The sequence below is a fragment of the Elephantulus edwardii genome, unplaced genomic scaffold (genome assembly GCF_000299155.1).
Source record: "Elephantulus edwardii isolate Elephantulus edwardi_28Jun2011 unplaced genomic scaffold, EleEdw1.0 scaffold00171, whole genome shotgun sequence".
Lineage (NCBI taxonomy): Eukaryota > Metazoa > Chordata > Mammalia > Macroscelidea > Macroscelididae > Elephantulus > Elephantulus edwardii.
The window spans coordinates 5,146,011-5,165,717 of record NW_006399921.1 but is presented as its reverse complement, the minus strand read 5'-3'; the positions used below and the strand labels follow the sequence as shown (position 1 = coordinate 5,165,717).

At 40.7% G+C, this 19,707-nt stretch overlaps 1 protein-coding gene across 1 annotated transcript in view; it reads left to right on the top strand.

The window, feature by feature from the left end:
• Positions 1 to 18,113, top strand: part of ARHGEF12 (Rho guanine nucleotide exchange factor (GEF) 12) — a 244,406-nt gene extending 226,293 nt beyond the window's left edge. Inside the window, exons 40-41 of the mRNA XM_006895634.1 lie at positions 13,281 to 13,452; positions 17,864 to 18,113. Coding sequence (XP_006895696.1) covers positions 13,281 to 13,452; positions 17,864 to 18,113 — 422 coding nt within the window. The remainder of the gene's footprint in view (positions 1 to 13,280; positions 13,453 to 17,863) is intronic.
• Positions 18,114 to 19,707: the final 1,594 nt, after the last annotated feature.

Genomic DNA, 19,707 nt, shown 5'->3' with positions numbered 1-19,707 from the left:
ATTTGTTATTCTTGGTATTGTTTCATTTTTATAATTATACATTAGATTTTGGCATTTGTGTAAAATGAGGCCTGCAAATTGAGCAGGAAGTGAAAACAAAATGGATGGAAATGCTTCAGCTGGTGGTGGGGTGGGGGTGGCGCCGGAAGGGCGGGGTGGGCGCGGGTGAGGAGTCTGGGAAGGTTCTCTGAATCACTACTGAGTTAAACCATGGCTGTCATTAGTCACGGGTACTGCTGATTCTAAGGCCAGTAAAATGTTAGTACCTGGAGGTTTGACTCGAATTTTTGCACTGATGGTGCCAAAGGGCTCTCTGAGTCAAAAGAAGAGCCAAGGGTGGAGTGGAGAGAGGAGGTGGACAAGGCAGAACTGCTCAGACCTGCTCCAGAACTTCCTCTGCCTTCCTGCCCGAGCTCTTTCCACACTGGGGCATGGCCGACCTTCACAATCGCAGCCCAGAACATACACTGGACACTACAGGCAAGGAGTCGGGATCTGCCTGCTCACCAATGAACGGCAGTGCTGACCGCACCGACAGAGAAGGTTTCCAAACTGTAACTTGAGAACTCCTTCAAGGATATTGGCTTTCTGTGGGTTTTTTGGTGCATCAGGTATATACGTTTTGGAATACTTTTGCCATCTAAAACCAAATCATTTGTCAAATCTGTAAATTCTGTTAATACACAAGAAGTTCATCCACTGTTCACACGTTTCAGCCTTCCCCTCCTCCTAATGTTTTTTTCCTCCCTGTCACAAAGAGTAAAGATTCCCAACTACTTTTATAAACACCACTACAACTTAACAAGCTCATCTATGTCCAGATTGCTGTTTTTGTCTTTTCAAGACTAATCTGTGTTTTCTGCTAGATCCCCTTGGATCTTTGAATCTCCTCTATAAACTATGCTTATGAGTTTTAGACCAAATATAACTTAAATCAGAAAGAAATTTAAAATTTTAGGAGAAGCTAATATGGTGAAGCTTGGGCCCTGAAACTTTCAGTATCTCTTAGGAGAAGCAAGTAGAAACCAAATGGTTACACTGTGCTGCTGGGGGGAAAAAGATATTTATTCACAATTAACAGGGTTACACCTGTAGTCACTTGACACTAACACCATCAGCTGCCAATTAATCAGGAGAAAGGTAAATATAATAGAACTTTCTTCGTAACTTTAGGCACTAAAGGTAATTGCATAATTCTCTGTAATGATGCGTTAAGAAGCTGTGAGTTAGCAAAGTCTTCAGTTCTCTTAAAGCTCAGCCAAAAACTTGGTCTTAGATTTTCTTTTAGTCTATTTTAACCTTTCCTTGTAACAATAGCACAACTATCTGGGGAAAATACCCTGACCATCGCTCTAGTGCTTTTGAATAAGTTCCTGTCTGGTTTACTTGCTTCTTTTCAAATGAAGCCTCAAGAGGAAATTTAATTTTAAAAAGATCCTGTAATTTTGAGTATTCTTTTCATTTTATTGATCTAATGTTCCGCCTTGCCACACTGGCCTCCCACACCTTTCATTTCATTCTGGCCATTATAATCACATCCATTTCATTTGGCTGATTCTCTCTGGCTTTCAGGATGATGGCATTAGATTCTCAGCCTGTTTTTGAGAGAGATCTCTTCTTTCTTTTTTTTTTTAAAAATTTTTATTTTATTATTTGTGTGTACCGTCAAATTAGATCTGACTGGTACAGGAGGAGATTGTCCCTCCTTCCCCGGCAGAGCATCTGGTGGATTCGAACTGTGCGCCTCTGGGATTGTAGTGCAGCTTCTTGCCACTAGGCCACCAGAGCTCCCCAAGATCTCTTAATCCGTTACTCTCAAAGTGCTTTTCTCAAAGGTGTGAGACCAGAAGCTGGAATTCTCTTTCATTTACCAAAGGGCACAGGAGTGGTGGACAAAGCAGCCTTCACAGTGCGTGAGAGCTAGGTCCTTGCTGTTGAAGTGACCTGTGAAGTGACACCCTGCTCCCTCCTGTGGGCTTAATGGCTCCTCTTGCTATTAAGTGGCAAATTACATTTTGGAGTGTCTCCTGCCTCTTCAGAAAACAGTTAATCAAGGCAAATCATCAAGCCCCTAATGTGCTATAATTTAAAATCATGATTACTGCCCTAGAAGCCGTATGTTTTGCATACTTTAAAACCAGCTAGCTTGGATTGCCCCAGTTAGCTTGGCTTTTAAGGCCTTAAATGTTACAACTATTTATTATGTAATAACAAATAGCTTTTTGGCTTTTTCTTCCCCAAAATACTAGGACTATTAGAAGATTTTTTTTGAGGGGCAAGGCTAGTGGATACGAAAGGAAATGACATCCATTTTCTTATTTTTAGAAGCTAAATTAAATAATTGGTCTTCATAATAAAATAATTACGAGCTTTCTTTTCCCTGCATACTTTTTTTTTTATGCTTCCAATAAGTTTTCTTTCACTTGCACACTCCTTTGATGTTGGTCAATTACATGGATCCTACCTATTTTCAGTTAGAAGCTTGTCTTCTCTGACGTTGACGTGTGATGTTATTTTGAACTACTAGATCTTTGGTCACTATCCCTCCACACCACGGAGGGCGCTCTTGAGAACCAGAGGACCTCCAAGTACAAAAATTAGCCAGTTTACCAGTCGAAACTGCTTGCATTTTCCCTCATATCACAATCGTTTTCTTCTTCTGACTTTTTCACCCCTATTCAAAGCGATCTCCAAAACTGTTCTTTCCTCAAGAACAGCTCTTGCTAGTTTTTCACGCCTCCCTTATGTATACTCATGGTTTTGATAATAAATTGGTAGGAAGCATGTGCCTCCTAAAAGTAAGCCCTCCCCTCCATTTCCAGGTGCCAATTGCTAAGCAGATGGACTGCAAAAATGGTAACTGTAATGTGCACACTGTTGGTTATTTTTAATAAATCTCTTCCTACTAGAATGTTTTCTTTTCCATGTTCACCATACAATCATGTACTCATTAACAGAAATTGCTTTTTAAAAAAAATCTGGAACTATCTTTAAAAAAACTTTATTAATAATCATGTATTTTTACTGATCACGTTTTGAAATGCCTAAAAGACTTTATTGTTCTAATTATCCAAATGTACCTTTGTAAAATAGCTCTTTTATGAATTAGTTGATAAGGCTGTATGTTTCTGGAACAAATTATTGGTCATCTAAAAGCTTTTCTGTTTTCTGGGGTGTGGGAAAATAGAAAATGAGAGTTCAAATATTAAATAAGCTTAAAGGAACGAGAAATGTGACTTTTTGTTTTCTTGTTGCTAGCGATGATAGAGGCGTTGAGGAGCAGAGGAGGCCGTAATCAATCTTCCTGGAAGGAACTCTCAGATATCTTCATGCTTTAGTGAGCACTTTCCTGGTGGGAACATACAGTTGGTAACTTAAAAACCTCCACAGGGACACTAGTAAGTGGGGACTGACTGGTAAGCCCAGAGCACTGGGGCAGCTTTCATGATTCACTGAAAAGTAACTGATTTACTGCTTCCCTAACTGAAAAAAAGAAAAGGAAAACAAAAAGCTTTGTCTTTATCATCATTCCTGTCCCCTAACTGTAAGTTTCCTAAAGCAGTGACATTTCCATACTTGTGTGGATACCAATATAACCCAGAAGACTCAGTTTTGTTCGTGTCTGTAGGTTTGTTTTGACTGGATGTAATGTGAATTGTTTGGGGGCTGGTGGTTTTAGTTGTACAGGGTCATTAGTAGGACTTATTTGGCTGCCAGATCTAATACACATTAAAAAAAAAAACAACCCAAAAACTACAAAACACCCACTTAGCATTTTTTAAGCTAAATAAATAAATAAATAAATCTTTTAGCTAAATATTTTTAAAATCAAGGATATTCAGAAGTGCTTTATGTAACATAACCTACTTTCCCTCTTAACTATGTTAACAAACCTAACTTAATCCACGTATCTGAGGAAGCCCTTTGCCATCCAGCTCAAAATTACTGGTAAGGCCAGAGTATAACTGCCTCAGAAAATTTCACATGTTTCTCCCAAAGAGCAGTGGAGAGATTTGGATGACTGACCTCTGTTAACAGCCAGTTGATTTGCTCATTGCAAATCAGCTTGTTAGAACAAATTCACACACAGACACACACACACACACACACGTTCTGTTCCTTCTGCTTGCTCCTTGATAACCTCGTCTCCTGGTGGAAATAGAAAAAATAAACCCTGTTTGCACATGAGCAATTTCTCAACCTTGTGTTGTCCCCTTTCATGCTAAATGACTGCCTCACCTAAGGTTTCATTCCAATTTGAAAGATAAGAGGCTCTATCTTGATTAAGAAGTTGCTTTTCAGTTTAGCATGTCTTTCTACTGTGCTAAATGTTGTAAAATGATGCAGGTAAATAACTGGATATAGATATTTCCCATATGTCTGGTAAATTTTGTCCCATCATGTCAAGTATAATTCCTGTTACTAATTGGAGGTCCAGCAGGGAGTTGTGCTGAGAACTGCAAGGCTGGACCTATCAGGGAGTTCAGATCCACCATGAGAGGTAGACTATCTCTTCCCATTGTAATTTACAGTCTTGGAAATCTGGTGCTGGGTCACTATGAGTTGGAACCAATTTAATGGCAGTGAGTGAGTGAACTGAAAGTCTTGACTTGTTGTCAGGGACCGGTGTGTTTTGTCACTTTAATTACTAGTGAAGAGCGCTCTGATAGCACTGTGATTAAGCACTTTAGTGCTAACTGCTAAGGCGGTGGTTTGGAGCCACCATTTGTTTCCTGAGAGAAAGATGAGACACCTCCAATTGATAATTACAGCCTTAGGAATCTCTGGTAACCTAGAGGCAAGAAGCTGTGCTGCAATCCCGAAGGCACGTGGTTCAAATCCACCAGAAGCTCCCCTGGAGAAGGATGGGCAGTCCACTCCTGTGCCAGTCGGATCAACTCGACGCCACACAACAAAAATACTAATGAGATTTACAGCCCCAAAAACCCTGTGGAGCAGCCCCAGTGTGTGCTGTCTAGCCACTGCGAGTCAGAACTTCTTGGCTTCAATGGATTTTATCACTAATCTGATACCTCCCTTACCTGGGCATCAACACACACACACTGGCTTGAAATAAGACAGCTGTTAGCTTGGGAAAGTTTGCTAGCCTTTCCCGGTTTGGTTAGGGTGCTTTTGGACCTATTGATAATATAAGACTTCATTTACAGTATAGGGAGCTCTGGTGGCTTAATGGGAAGGAATTGCACTACCAGCACAAAGGTATGCAGTTCAAATGCACGGCTGCTCTGTGGGAGAAAGATGGATAGTTAATTCCTGTGTGATTTACTGCCTTTGATGTTTGCTGGAGGGCCAGGTATGGGTTGGTTCTGACTGCAGAACACAACAACAACTAGTGGTAAGGAGTTGCACTGCCAGCCTGAAAGCATGTGGTTCAAATCCACCCAGTGCTCTGAGGGAGAAAGATGGGCATTCTCCTCTCATGCAGTTTACAACCTCTGAAAACGTGCTGGAGTGTCAGCCGTGAGTCAGTTCTCAGTCAACAGCACATAAACAAAAAATTATTTTTTTTTTAATATTAAAGCATAATGCAGTGGTTTTCAATCTCGGTACTCCTTTATATTCTTAAAAAAACAATTGAGAAGGTGATTTTCAAGTGGATTTTATCACCATTTACTAGAAATTAAAACGAGAAAGTGAAAGCATTTATTAATAAATTTCAAAATAATAGGAAGCATGTTTCCTATTAATGTAAACAACATTTTCATGAAAATTTCTGTATTTTCTAGTAAACATTATTTGAGAAGAGATTTTTACACATTTTCTACTCTCTCTTAATGTCTGGTTTAATAGAAGACAGCTGGATTATCACATCTGCTTCTCCATGCAGTCTGTTATGATAAATGGTTTTGGTTGAAGTATATGAAGAAAATTTAGTCTTGTGCAAATATAAATTTACGAGAGGAAGGGATATTTTAGTAGCTTTTTTCAGATAATTACAGGTATTTTTCTTTGATGCTACATGGAAACCTTCCAAGTGGTAATTTCTTAAAGGATTAGTGCATTGTGCAATCTGAAACCAGATCAATAAACTATTTGTTAAAATCTTACTGATACATTTAAAAGGCATGAAGGATGAGAGTTTTTTTTAACCCATACCTAATTTCCTAACAGCCTTCACTGGCCGTTGTGGAAAAGACTGGCTCAGAAGTTACACATGTCATTCAAGGTGATGACACATTTCTTTATATTTTAAAAATCACAATTGTTAATATCGCCACAAATCTCATCAGAAGAGTCTTATGATAGTGATTACAGATTGTGCCATAACTTTTGCTTGACAACATGAATTTTGTCATTGGCAACAAATGTTGACGGTTGTTATCCTTGAAAGAACAGATTTTATTTTTTTAAATAAGATACCTATTCTAATCTAAATATTCTTTCTTGGTCATTTTTTCAAGTAAAGATTGTCTTTCAGTTAAAAGAAAAAAAATTGACTAGTTTTGCACAAACATGAAAACAATTACGTAAGTATTTTTACTTGAAATATGACGTCTCTTTGGTATACAATAGTTTAGCAAATTTTCAGTTTCATCATACAGTATTACAAACCTATAATTAAATTGAGATTCAATAAAGTTAGTGTGTCATTTAGGGTATTTGTAATTGAAATTGGCATTGTTTGTCTTTCACAAGAGGACTAAATTGTACAAAGCTACCAGCACTTTTATCCTTCATTGCTTTGTTTTGCTCCATATGTTAACATGGTGAAAAAACAAATGATGCTGGAATGGTTTTACAAAGATAGTTCTAATTTCTTAGGTGCCATGAAAAAGTCCTGGGGAAGCCAAAGTTAGGCAGAGCCTGTTTAATAACTGTTGGTATAACCAAATTGAGTAGTGTGAATTTGGGCCATCTGGATTCAACTTTGAGCAGGTTACCCTCTTGATTTCCATTTCTCAACTGTAAGATGGGACAAATACCACCCAGCAGACTTGTTGTGAGTAACCCAAAGCATGTAGTTGTGTCTCCCAAACATGCTTTTTTAAATTCAAGAATATGCATAATTAAAGTAGTACAGTAATATGATTAAGTTAGAATATATGAATGTGTTAACTTTTAAGAGTGTGTATGTGTGGTTTTTTAAAAAAATTAGTTTTCTGACCTTGATAATGTTGTTGTTGTTGTTGTGTGCAGTCAAGTCACTTGCGACTCATAGCAACCCTATGTACAACAGCCCTAAACCCTGCTCTATCCTGTGCCAATCTCACTGTCTCCAACACACCTATCCCAATTACCCCAGTCACTGAATCAGTCCACCTCCTAGAGGGTCTTCCCCTCCTGCGCTGTCCCTCCACCCTCCCAAGCTTGATGTCCTTCTCCAAGGACCGGTCTCTCCTTACAACATGACCAAAGTATGTCAGACGAAGCCTCAGAATCTTTGCCTCCAAGAAGCAGCCCGGTTTAACCCTCTCAAGGATGAATCTGTTTTCTTAGCAGTCCATGGTACCCTCAGTACTCTTCTCCAACACCAAAGCTCAAAGGCATCAATTCTTATATCCTCCCTATTTATTGTTTAACTCTCTGATGCATAACAAGTGATTGCAAAGATACATGGCCTGTATCAGACGCACCTTAAGTTTCCAGAGAGACACCATTGCTCTTCAGCACTTTAGAGAGGTCCCTAACTGCACACTCCCATCGCAATACGTCTTTGCATTTCCTGGCTGCTGGTGCCAAGAGTGTTGATTGTGGAGCCAAGCAGACTAAAGCTGTGAACAATCTCAATCTCTTCATCATCCATCCTGATGCTGCCAATTGGTCCAGTGGTGAGAATCTTTGTCTTCTTGACATTGAGCCTCAGTCCATACTGAAGGCTGCAGTCCTTGACCCTCTGCAGCAAGTGCATGAGGTCCTCCTCAGTTTCAGCAAGCAGGGTTGTGTCATCTGCATAACGCAGACTGTTAATAGATCTTCCACCAGTCCTGATACCACATTTCTCCTCATAGATACTCTGTTCTGCATACAGGTTGAAAAGGTATGGAGACAGGACACATCCCTGGCATACGCCCTTTACAATTTTGAACCATGCAGTGTTTCCTTGCTCTGTTCTGACGACTGCCTCTTGGTCCAAGTATAGGTTTCGCATTAGCGCAATCAAGTGTTCTGGTATTTCCATTCTTCTCAGAGTCAGCCACAGTTTGTTATGATCCACACAGTCAAATGACTGAATGAAACACAGATACACATTCCTCTGGTATTCTCTGCTTTCAGCCAAGATCCATCTAACATCAGCTACAATATCCCTAGTACCACGACCCCTTCTAAACCCAGCCTGGACTTCTGGAAGTTCTCTGCTGATGTTCTGTTCTAGTGTGTGGGCGGAGATTTTCAGCTCTATTGTGCTGCCTGCTTTCTGCCTGCAAAGCTTTCTTTCTGCCCTAAGCGTCCCACGACCGAGTCCCACGCAGCCTTTGGGGTCCTCTATAATAATACTAAATGGTCTAAATATAAAAGAAGAAAAACAAGTCTGTCTCTCTCCTCTTTAACAAATAGAAATGTATTCTTTCACATTTTAAAAGGCTGGAAGTACTAATTCAGGTGTCAGCTCTAGGAGAAAGCCTGCTCTTTGTGGGTTATGGCGGAAAACCTTTGTTTTCTTCAGCAGCTGTAGGCCCAGCGTTTCCTGGTGTCAAGGATCTTCCTTGAACAGGACTCATGTCCAACACTCCGCTCCTAGTGATTATTTCTGCGTTGGATTAGGCCTGTGATGGGACTCAGTGGTATTGGATTTTACCCTTACTCCACTTACAACTTTTGGTTTATTGGATCACTAGGGACTGTTGGCATAGCTTCTACATTATAGTCTTACATACATTAATAGGGGATGGGGTGGGTTGTCAATCTATGACACCAGGCTTTGGTATAATAGGGACACGCTGGGCTGAGATGGGGACAGTGCATCTCAAAAGTCCAATTTGAGTCCCCTGCCCATCTTCTTTTCCAAGGTTCCCAAGACCCCGTCCTCAGTCCTTCCGGTTTCTTCTGGCGTTTTGTCTGTATTTTCCTTGATTTTGTTTTGCTTCCGTAAGTGCTTTTTCGTACTCTTCCTCCAACCTGTGAAGACATTTATCATTCTGAATTCCTTCTCAGGAAGTTCCAACAGCATTTCTACCTCTGAACGACTTACTGATCTTTGTGATTTGATTGCTTTTTGGTGATATTTTGTCCTGCTTTGTTCGGGGTGGGGGTGGGGGGTGAGGTTTTCTGTTGCCGCGGTAGTGCTGTGTTGATAGTCTTATGGTGAGTGATGCGGGTCCTGAGCTAGTTCTCTCTCCCTTGTTCCTGTTGAGCAGTTGAGTGTAGAATGGGCTGGTGGGAAGACAGGTGGAACAGGTCAGATGGTCTTAATCTAGCTCAGTGGGTCCCTCGGTGTAGCTGCAGGAGGGGTGTGCGTGGCTGGCCTGCATGGCTACCCTTGCTGTCTGCTGCCCAGTGAGACTCTTTTTTTAACATCCATCAACTGCTGATGTCTTGCTGTTGCAGTACTGGGGAGCTGCAGGAATCCAGAAGCCACTGGAGGGAGAGATCAAAGCAGATATGCTGTTTGGGGTCCTTTCAGGGTTATCTGCTGTCTCCTTCCTTCAGTCTGTCACTGGACAATTGCTTTCTAAATTGTAGGCCCTTTCTTCTACTAGCAAGAGTGATACAGAGACCAGAGCAATTCATGCAAGCGAGAAATTTGTTAGAGAGTTTTGCAAAGGGAAGACATTGGGGGCCTTCTGCTGCAAGGACAAGTCTCTAGGACCTTCATATTCAAGTAACCTATAAATTGAACTTAATAATATATTGGTGCTGTTCATATGAGAGTATGGTGTAGGTGTTTGGGATAGTCCAGAAGCGTCAATAATCATAGGGATCTGTAGTACTTTTTTTTTAACCTCACTGGAAGCTCCCTTCTGTATGTAATGCACTAATAATACTTGGGTTTATCTTCCCATTAAAAGTTTATCTTGATAGTTTTGAAATATTCAAAATAGATGAGGCTCCTTACAATCTTTTCAGTTTTTCATGGCAGACTGAGTTGTTTTTTTCTATTTAATGAGAGTTTGTATTTTGTCTTCTGAAAATGCACTGGCAGTACTGATTTTCATACACAAATCATTATACTCCTTACATGGCATGGTTAGGTTCTAAAACCCAGATCATTATGAGAAAATCCACTTCTTGAAAAATAGAAAATGACCATATATATTATTGCCTACCTGCCCTATTTCACCATTACGTGCCTACCAGATGACACCATTGTGTACCTGCCAAACCAACGAGGATCGTGGCCAGCCAAGCTGATGCACAACCTTAACCTCACGACCAACATTACTCTCGCCTCACACTTTGGAAGTCATTATTCCAGACATACACCATTAATGAGTTAAATAGATTAATAGCAGATTTTTGACTGTTCTAAATCAGTAATGTCAGTTAATGAGATAGTTGATAAGTAAGGAATAAGTGTACAGCTTTAAGACTTTTTCCAAGGAACAGCAGGCCAGCCTAGACATTGTAGACCAAAGTTAAGTGTATGGCAAGGTCTGTCTGCTCCTCGGCAAAGGGAGAGGGTATACATATCAGGAAGCAAGACCATAGTGAGACTCTGATAGAAGCTGCTCTTCTAGCCTAGAATGAGTCATTTATTTTATCTGAGCCTCAGTTTCACACTGTCTAATGAAGAAGTTGTACATTGGCTCTAAGTTTCCCCAGCCCAGGACAGTATGTAAAACAACAACACAGGAGCATAGGGTCAATTTAGTGCTGACCTGCTGATTAGTTTAAGTAAGCTGGATTCTTTCCCCAACCTTGTTAAATTGCATGGTTTTAATATCACTGACATTCTTTTTTTTTTTCCCTTTAGTACTTCTCTTTTGATAGCTCCTTCTCGTTCATTGTTACCTTCAGACTGATGGAAAGCAGAGAGATCTAGTTCAGAGGAACCTTGATGAGATTTGGCCGAGGAAGGACTGATAGATGTTCTTCCAATCCCAGCTCCTGTCCTTGGTTGTCAAGTCAAGTACTACTCACAGTGACCCTATGAACAACAGGTCTGAACCCTGTCCTACCCTGTGCCGTCCTCAGTCTCTGACACACTTACAACCATTGCTGCAGTCACAGTGTAGATCCCCCTGTCCTTAGTGATGACCTATTCTGGGAGGTTGATGAAATTTGGATACCTCATGAAAATTGAGTCCTTGGGTCATGAAGTAGTTGAAATGATTCTTTAGCACGCAAGTGCACCATCAGAGAAACTGGTCTAGAAAGCAAGAATAAGTCAGCAAACAGGGAAACTTTCATGCAATCAAAAATTTACAAACTCACGCATGTTAAAAACTAAAGTGAAAGAAAAAAGATAAGGGACAAAATGCCCTATGCTTTGTCCCCACTTGAAAGAAAAAGAATTATCTTTTCCTTTTATAAATTAGTATCTTTGAGATAAGTTTTACCCTGATGAGTGCTGGGTGTTGTGTGCCATCGAGTAGAAACCAATCCATAGCTGACCCTCCAGTGGGTTTTCAGAGGCAGTAAATAGCATGGGAGGAGATTTCCCACTCTTCTCCTGTGAAGCAGCTGGTGGATTCAAACGGCATGTCTTTGGGATTGCAGCACAGCTTCTTAACACTAGGCCACCAGAGCTTCCTACCCTGCCTGGGTAGTGCTTCTGTAAGAGAGATGCCATAAGTGAATGGCTTTAACAAACAAATATGTATTCCCTCACAGGTAAGAAGCTAGGAGTCCAAACTCAAGGTTCCTACTCTAGAGGAAGACTTCTCTCTGAATCTCATGCTTCAGGGCATTTTCCAGTCAGAAACCCAGGCTCAATAGATGTGCTCTTCTTCTGGCTATCTTTCCTGATGGTATCAAGGGCCTGCCTTCTCAGTTTATTTTTCTCTAGTGAGAGAAATTATGTTACAGAACACCCTCCAGGGAAATCTCGCATCGGATCAGAGCTGTGATGGGATTAAGGGTATGGCATCCCACCCTTCGTCCTCTTACAGCTCATTGGCTTTTCAGATCTTGGGAGATCATTATATAACTTCCACGTTACCTCATTACATTTGAAACTGAGAATCATGGCCTAGCCAAGTAAACACGGATTTTTGGGAGACATAATTCATACAGGACAGTGGTACTTAGCTGAAATGCAACTAAAACCTAATGTTTACTTCCTGTGGGGATATTTGTACTCTAATAGGAATAAGTAAGAGAAGACTGGGATCTTTTAACATGAGTTATGATTGACGTACAGCCTCACATAGTTTTCTTTTTCTCACTTCTGAGCTGAATTGCAATTAAGGCTGGGTATATTTAAGCAGATTAAAATAAGCAGGCATCATTCCATCTTGGACCAGAATGGCTTGGCAGCAGTGACTAGAGTTGATTGATTAATTGATTAACTTGGTCCCAGCTTTGTTTGAAGAAACAAGGACTTGGAGAAGCAATGTGTTGAAGATAGTTTAAGGGGGGGGGAATGAAATGCAGGTTGGGGGAAAGTGAGGTGTAAGGGGTTGCACTGCCAACCAAAGTACAGAGTAGTTCAAACCCGCCTCTAGGTGCTCTGCGGGAGAAGGATGGGCAGTCTCCTCCCATGGAAGTTACCACTTCAGAAAGCTATGGGGTCAGCTATGAGTTGGTTCTGACTCAGTGGTTCACAACAACAGCAGCAATGCTAAAGGCTAAGATCATTTACACTCTCTGTTACTAGTTTCTGTGATTTTTTAATTTCCTTTCAAAATGTTCTTCCAGTTTACCCCTATTTTTCCTCCCATAGCAGCCGGATCATTTGGACACATGTCTGGACACCTAGGCTGCCTGTGTGCGTTGCCGCTTCCAGTCTGCCGTGCACATGACTAACTGTCCTATGTTACAAAAAGCATAACGTTTACCATTTCCCTTCCCTGCCTAAGCGCCGGCAGTGGCTCTGTGGTTACTGTGGAACTGAGGCTACACTGCTTCATTTCTGAGATGTTCATAATTTGGAAACTTCGTTTCTCTCCGCTCCTCATGGACTCTCCCTCCAGGAAGCCTTAGTTTTCTTCCTTCTCTGTCCTGTAGGATATTCCAGCTCCTGCCATCAACTTTGATTTTATGCCAGTCTCAAATGTGCCTCTTCACCTGCTATATGAATCATGTCTCTCTTCTCAGGGTGACCTTTTTCAGTTCTGTAACTGCTGCCTACTTACTGTTCTCTTTACCTGATTCTTACTGCAGTTGTGATTTTTTTTTTCTCTCCCTTGTACCCTCCTGACTCCTGTATCTCCCGTTAGCAATAGAAGTATTTTTGAGTGCCCACTTTGGGCAGAATGGAGTGTCGTGTCTTGCAGAGGATTCAAAAATGAGTGTTAAACGTAATAGCTACAGTTCATTGAGTACAAACTGTGTGTCAGGTACTGCACACTTTATGTACATTACTTCCAATCTTCTTAAGAACCCCAAAAGGTAAGTGGTTGGGGTTTTTTTTCTGTTTTATTGAAGAGGTGACTGAGGCTAGTGGTGATTATTATGCTCCTAGGCAGAATTCAAAATGAGATCTGTCTGTCATGAAAGCCCTACAAGTGTTTACAATCAAGTAGTGACGAGAACAAGTACATACATAGCACTTTTCTGCCTTTCTCCCTACGGATTACAATTGTGTGCACTGGACCTAAAGAATAGAAATCTTGAAAGGTTTGCCTCTCATTTAAAGGATATTGGGGGTGACCTGAACTTAAAAAAAAAACAAACAAACTCAAACATCAAATCCACTGCTATCAAGTAAAATCCCAATTCATAGCTCCATAGGGTTTCCAAGGTTGTAAATCTTACAGAAGCAGATTGCTACAACTCCTTCCCTCAGAGCAGCCAACCAGTGGGATTGAACAATACATTCTTCTGTACACCACCAGGACTTCTTGACATGAACGTGTTGTTGTTGTTGTTGTTATGTGCCGTTGAGTCGCCTATGACTCATATTGACCCTAAAGGCAACAGCCCTAAACCCTGCTCTATCATGTGCCAATCTTATTGTCTCTGACTCACTTATCCCATTACCCCAGTCACTGAATCAATCTATTTAATCAAAGGTCTTCCTCTCTTGCGCAGTCCCTCCACCCACCCAAGAATGACATCTGTCTCCAAGGACTGATCCTGCCTTGAAAACAAAATATGTCAGATGGAGCTTCAGAATCCTTGCCTCCAAGAAGCAGCTTGGCTTCACCCTCTCTAGAACGAACTTGTTTTTTTCTCCTAGCAGTCCATGGTATATTCAGTACCCTTCTTCAGCACCAAAGCTCAAAGGCATCAACTCTTCTTCTTTCATCCCTAGTCATTGTCCAGCTCTCTGATGCACAGCAAGTAATTGTAAAGACCCGGGTGTATCAGGCGCACCTCAGTCTCCAGACTGATATCATTGCTCTTCAGTATTTTGGAGCGGTCTCTGACAGCAGACATTCCCAATGCAATTCACCTTTTAATTTCCTGGCTGCTGGTACCAAGAGTGTTGATTTATAGACCCAAGCAAACTGAAGTTGTCAATAATTTCAATCTCTTCACCATCCATCATGATGCTGCCAATTGGCCCAGTGGTGAGAATCTTTGTTTTCTTGATGTTGAGCTTCAATCCATATTGAAGGCTGCAGTCCTTGACCTTCTGCAGAAAGTGATTCAGGTCCTCCTCAGTTTCAACAAGAAGCAGGGTTGTGTCATATGCATAGCGCAGATTGTTAATGAGTCTTCCTCCAATCCTGATGCCACATTTCTCCTCATAGAGTCCAGCCTCCCAGATAATCTGTTCTGCATATAGATTGAAAAGATATGGAGATAGGACACATCCTTGATGCACACCCTTCCCAATTTTGAACCATGCAGTGTTTCCTTGCTCTGTTCTGACAAACACCCCCAGGTCCAAATGCAGGTTTCGCATAAGCACAATCAAGTGGTCTGGCTGAGCAAAAAAAGTTTAATTCAACAACTATAACTAGTGTTGAGCAGAAAAAGGAGATTTAAGAGGGAGGAGTATGATTGTAATGTCTAGATAAGTGGTTCAAATGTGGTAAAGTGGTGATGGAATGGAAAAGAATGGTAGAGTTGAGATACCACATCTTGGCACATAATATACAAGATCAAGGAGGAGGAGGACTAAACAAAATAGCTATTTTCTACACCTACAGGATTGATACTGCTTGTTAACAAAAGTAGGGAAATAAGAGAAGTAAGCTTTGAGGGGTAGATGAGTTTAATTTTGCCACCTTGAGTTTCAGATATCAATAATAGATCTAAGTATGGCTCTACATGGAGATCTATCCAGCAAGAAGTTGACAATACAGTTCTGGAGTTGAACTGATGAATTGTACATGTTCAGTCTTGGGTAGATCAAGCACAAGAAACTGGTGTTCACAACATTCTAAAGTTGGAAGTATCTGAAAATCCATCAGCTGGTGAATGCGAATGAGTGGCTTAACAAAATGTGATGTGTCCATACAAAAGTATTCTCATTTGGTATTCAGGAGAAATGACTACATATCATTTATAGAAATGTTCAGAATAAGCAAATCTAGAGAGACATCTAAGTGGCCGCTGGGAGATGGAAAGAGTTGCTAATGGGCACAGGTCTTTTGGGTGAGATGAAAATATTCTGGGAATAGTCAGTGATGATAGCACAACCTTGTGAATATTATTAAAAATCACTGAGTTGTACCCTTTAAAATGCTGAGTTCTATGGTGTGTGAATGAAACCTTTAAAAGTAGAAGGAAATATAGAAAAGAAAGTGCCTTAGAAATCACATACTCTGTTCCCCATGCCCAGTGACTCCACCTTCATCCATTTCCTACTTAAAACTGGCTCTGCTAGAACATCTCCTATCATAGGGAACTTAATCTCTGACAACAGAAATCTATCTCACCTTTTCTGAAAAAACAAAACAAAAACAATCGACAACAAAACCCAACCATTTTTGTAATTTGAGTGAAAGTTTACAGAGCAAATGGATTTTCTATTAAACAATCCATACAGATTCTACATCTTCGTTACAATTCCCACATTCTAACAGCCACCTGCCCCTTCCTTCTCAGCTTTTCTTTTTCCATTCATCTTTCTTTCCTGTCCCTAACTCCTTCTGAGCTCCAGAACGCAAATGCTGCCTTTACAACCTTGGATAGGTGTTGGTTTTTTGAGGATAGCAGTAGTGCTCCCTGCTATTGTTAATCACCTAATAGTTTAGCTAAAAGTTGAGTGACGGGGGAGTTGAGGGTTGACTAAACACCCTACTCCTGATAGCATTTTCCAAAGACTGGGTCTTCCTGACAACGTGCCCCAAGTGTGTGAGACAAAGTTTCACCACCCTTGTCACCAAAGAGAATCCTGGTTGTGATTCCTCCAAGACAGACTCGTTTGTTCTTTTGATACTCCATGTGATAGTTGATACTCTTCAGCTACATAATTAAAAGGCATTGATTGAAGTCACTAGTAATTACTAATGTACGTTTGATCAATTTTAAACTGCAAAAGTTGGTATAAATCTTCAGTTTCTGTATCCATGGAATTAGTGCTTGGTAAATAAATCTGATTAACATTCATATTAACTGCTTTTTGTTGTTGGCATACTGATGCCATCTTTGCACTGACAGCATTGTACTTCAGAGGAGATTTGGAATTCTTCTTTTTGACAGTGAAAGTGATGGCATTTTTCTTCAATTTATCATTCTTGGCATAGTTAACCATATTATTGTCCAGCTCAAAATGGCCATAGTATCTTTTCAGGTCATTAATGCCTAGGATTTAAATTGTCAAGCATTCCATTTAATTTTTTGACAACTTCCAAGTTTCCTTGATTCGTACTTTGTACATTCTATGCTCCAATTACTAATGGATGTTTGTAGCTCTTTATTACTCAGTTGACTCATGCTACATCATAAAAAAGCTTTTCTCCATCTTTTATCATTAAGGTTGACTCTATTTTGAGAAGGGAGCTCCAGTGGTCTAGTGAGTAAGGAGCTGCTCTGCTAACCTAAAGGTAAGCAGTTCAAATGCCCCAGCTGTTCTTCAGAAGGAACATGGGCAATCAACTCCTGTGAGATTATAGTCCCTGAAAACCTGGTGAAGTCTCAGCATTGAGTCAATTCCAACTCAATAGCACCTAACAGGAGCTCTGGTGACTTCATGGTAAAGAATTCCACTACCACCCCAAAGGTACACACTTATAATCCACCAGCTTGCTCCACAGGAGAAAGGTGGGTATTCTCCTCCCATGTGTTTCACTGACTCTGAAAACCTGCCAGAGGATCATCTATGAGTCAGTTCAGACTTAAGAGCACACAATAGCACCACCGCCGCCGCCACCACCACCACCACCACTTTGAGGAGGTAATTTTTCTCCAATTATATTTTGACTGCCTTCCAAATGGAAGGATTCATCTTCCAGCACTGTGTTAGATTCCCCCACTATTTATAAGGATATGGACAATTTTCTGGTCAATTATTTCAGAAGTAGATTATCAAATCCTTCTTCCTAGTTTGTCTTATTCAATATGCAAGCCACCACAGCACGACAGACTGACAGAGGAGTGATGGTTCTAATCAATATACATGTCATAATGCATAAAGATCATCAATTATGGCGCTTTATTTTGATTCTATCACTTATTAGGGTGTGTGATATCGGGCAATTTAGTTAATTCCACTAAGCCATTGTAATAGTGCCTTTTTCACAAGGTTGTATTAATGAGAATAAAATAATAGATGAAAGATATATATTCTCTAGCCCATGGAAAGCACTCAATATATGAGAATTAGTTGTTATTTATCTCACTCTTCTAAATACTAAATATTCCTAAGAGTTTATTAAAACTTGCTTATTTTTTGATTACCCAATAGCTCAAAAAGTCTGCAGCACCAAATTGAGGAACAGGAGGGCAATGACTTTGTTGGAAGAGCTGTGAAAATTTATGGTTTGTTTATGTTTTTGGTTTTGAGGATCTGGATAATAACTCCTGACCTCCTACGCCAGTTCGTATGCCAGCAGTCCACCGGTTCTGTTCCTGCGCATGCGCACAGTGTAGGCGGTGATGCCGGAGAGGCGCTCCCGGGTCTCCTGCCCGGCAGGGCGCCACCTACCGAGCGCTGATTTCCTTCCAGGGTTTCGCCCCCTCCCCAATGACCCACTAACATGAAGAAAGTTAAGAGCAGTCATATTTAGTGTAAGGCAGCTGACCTAGTATTCCTATTCTCTTTGGTAACTGAGCTATACAGAAGGGAAGTTTGCAGAATGCTCTTATTATATGCTGTCTTGTGTCTCATAGCGACCCTGCTTAGAAAACTCTGAACCCTGCTCTATCCTGAGCCAAGGTTACTATCTCTGACCACCTACCCCCATTACCCCAGTTACTTGCTGTATCAATCCATCTCATCCAGGAGCTTCCTCTCTTGTGCTGTCCCTCCACCCTTCCAAGCATCATGTCCCTTTCCAAGGATTGGTCCCTCCTTGTAACATGCCCAAAATATGTCAGAGTACGTGAATGTATACAAGTTTTGTCCTCGTTTTTCATCATAACCTCAGATTTCGGATCCCAGTTTGGGCTAAGGTTAGACAAGCACCAACATTACGTGGCACCAAAGCCTAGACAGGAGATGATTTATATAGTTTCAATCATCTAGAAGATTTGGCAACCTTTTACAAGCCATTTGTTATATTTTGTGTCTAGTACAGTCCTGGTGTTAGCTGAAGATGTCTGGGTAATCTCTTGTATTGCTTCATAAAACACTGTAATAAACTCAATAGTAGCAGCCTTCAATGGCTTTGCACCAAGGGAGCCTCTCCTCCCACTTCTCATTCTCTCTGCTTCCTCTCTCCACCCCCTAATTCATTCCCTACCTTCAGCAGCTGAAATCACAAATCACCCACCCTACTTTCAGAGGAATAAAGCAACTTAAATCTCCCATCAGCTTCCCCCCCCCCATTGTTTCCAGAGTTCAGTGAAATATTTTCCCTAATCAATGTTTTAACCTTCTTGTTGCTATTTATTCAGTTCTGTTGGCTATACAATGCTAAACCGAGCTCCATGGATGGGAGAGTAAATCTGAATTTCTCTGTATCCTCTGGAGACATCATAATATTTCCTATTATCGGAGGTTATTGTTTTGCTGGGATATTAATGAGCAGTTTCCCTGCTGGAGTTATCATTTCCTTCAGCCCTAAACAAACAGTTTTGAATTAACATGGAAACCAAGTTTAATGTCTTGACTCCTCCTCTCTGGCCTTGCATCTCTTTCTCCGTTTCATGCCATTGTAGCTAATTTGGTGCTCCCATCTGTCCATTTCCTCTGACCCTGCCACTGATTATGTGATTAAACCCTCCACTCTGTTGCTTTTCATTTACTTCTAAATTATTCCTGAACATGTGTGCTATTTTTTTCCTTTATTTAGATCCAAGGTATAATTGGGGAAAGAGAGTTGCACAAAAGAGCTTTATATTCCCTCTTCCTTTCTTTCACCATGGTATTGGCTTAAAAATGTTGCCCAGCATATCTGATAGATTATCATCTGCTCCATGTTTCCTGTAATAATGAGGGTGGGATGGGGTGTGTGTGGGGGGGTGTCTCTACGTAAATCCAGAGGAGTAATAGTAGCTTGTTTGCTTAACTTTGTGCCTAACAAGATTCTTCAGACACTGTTCCTAAATGTCCCTCTATTTTTATTATCTGACATTATTAACTGCCAA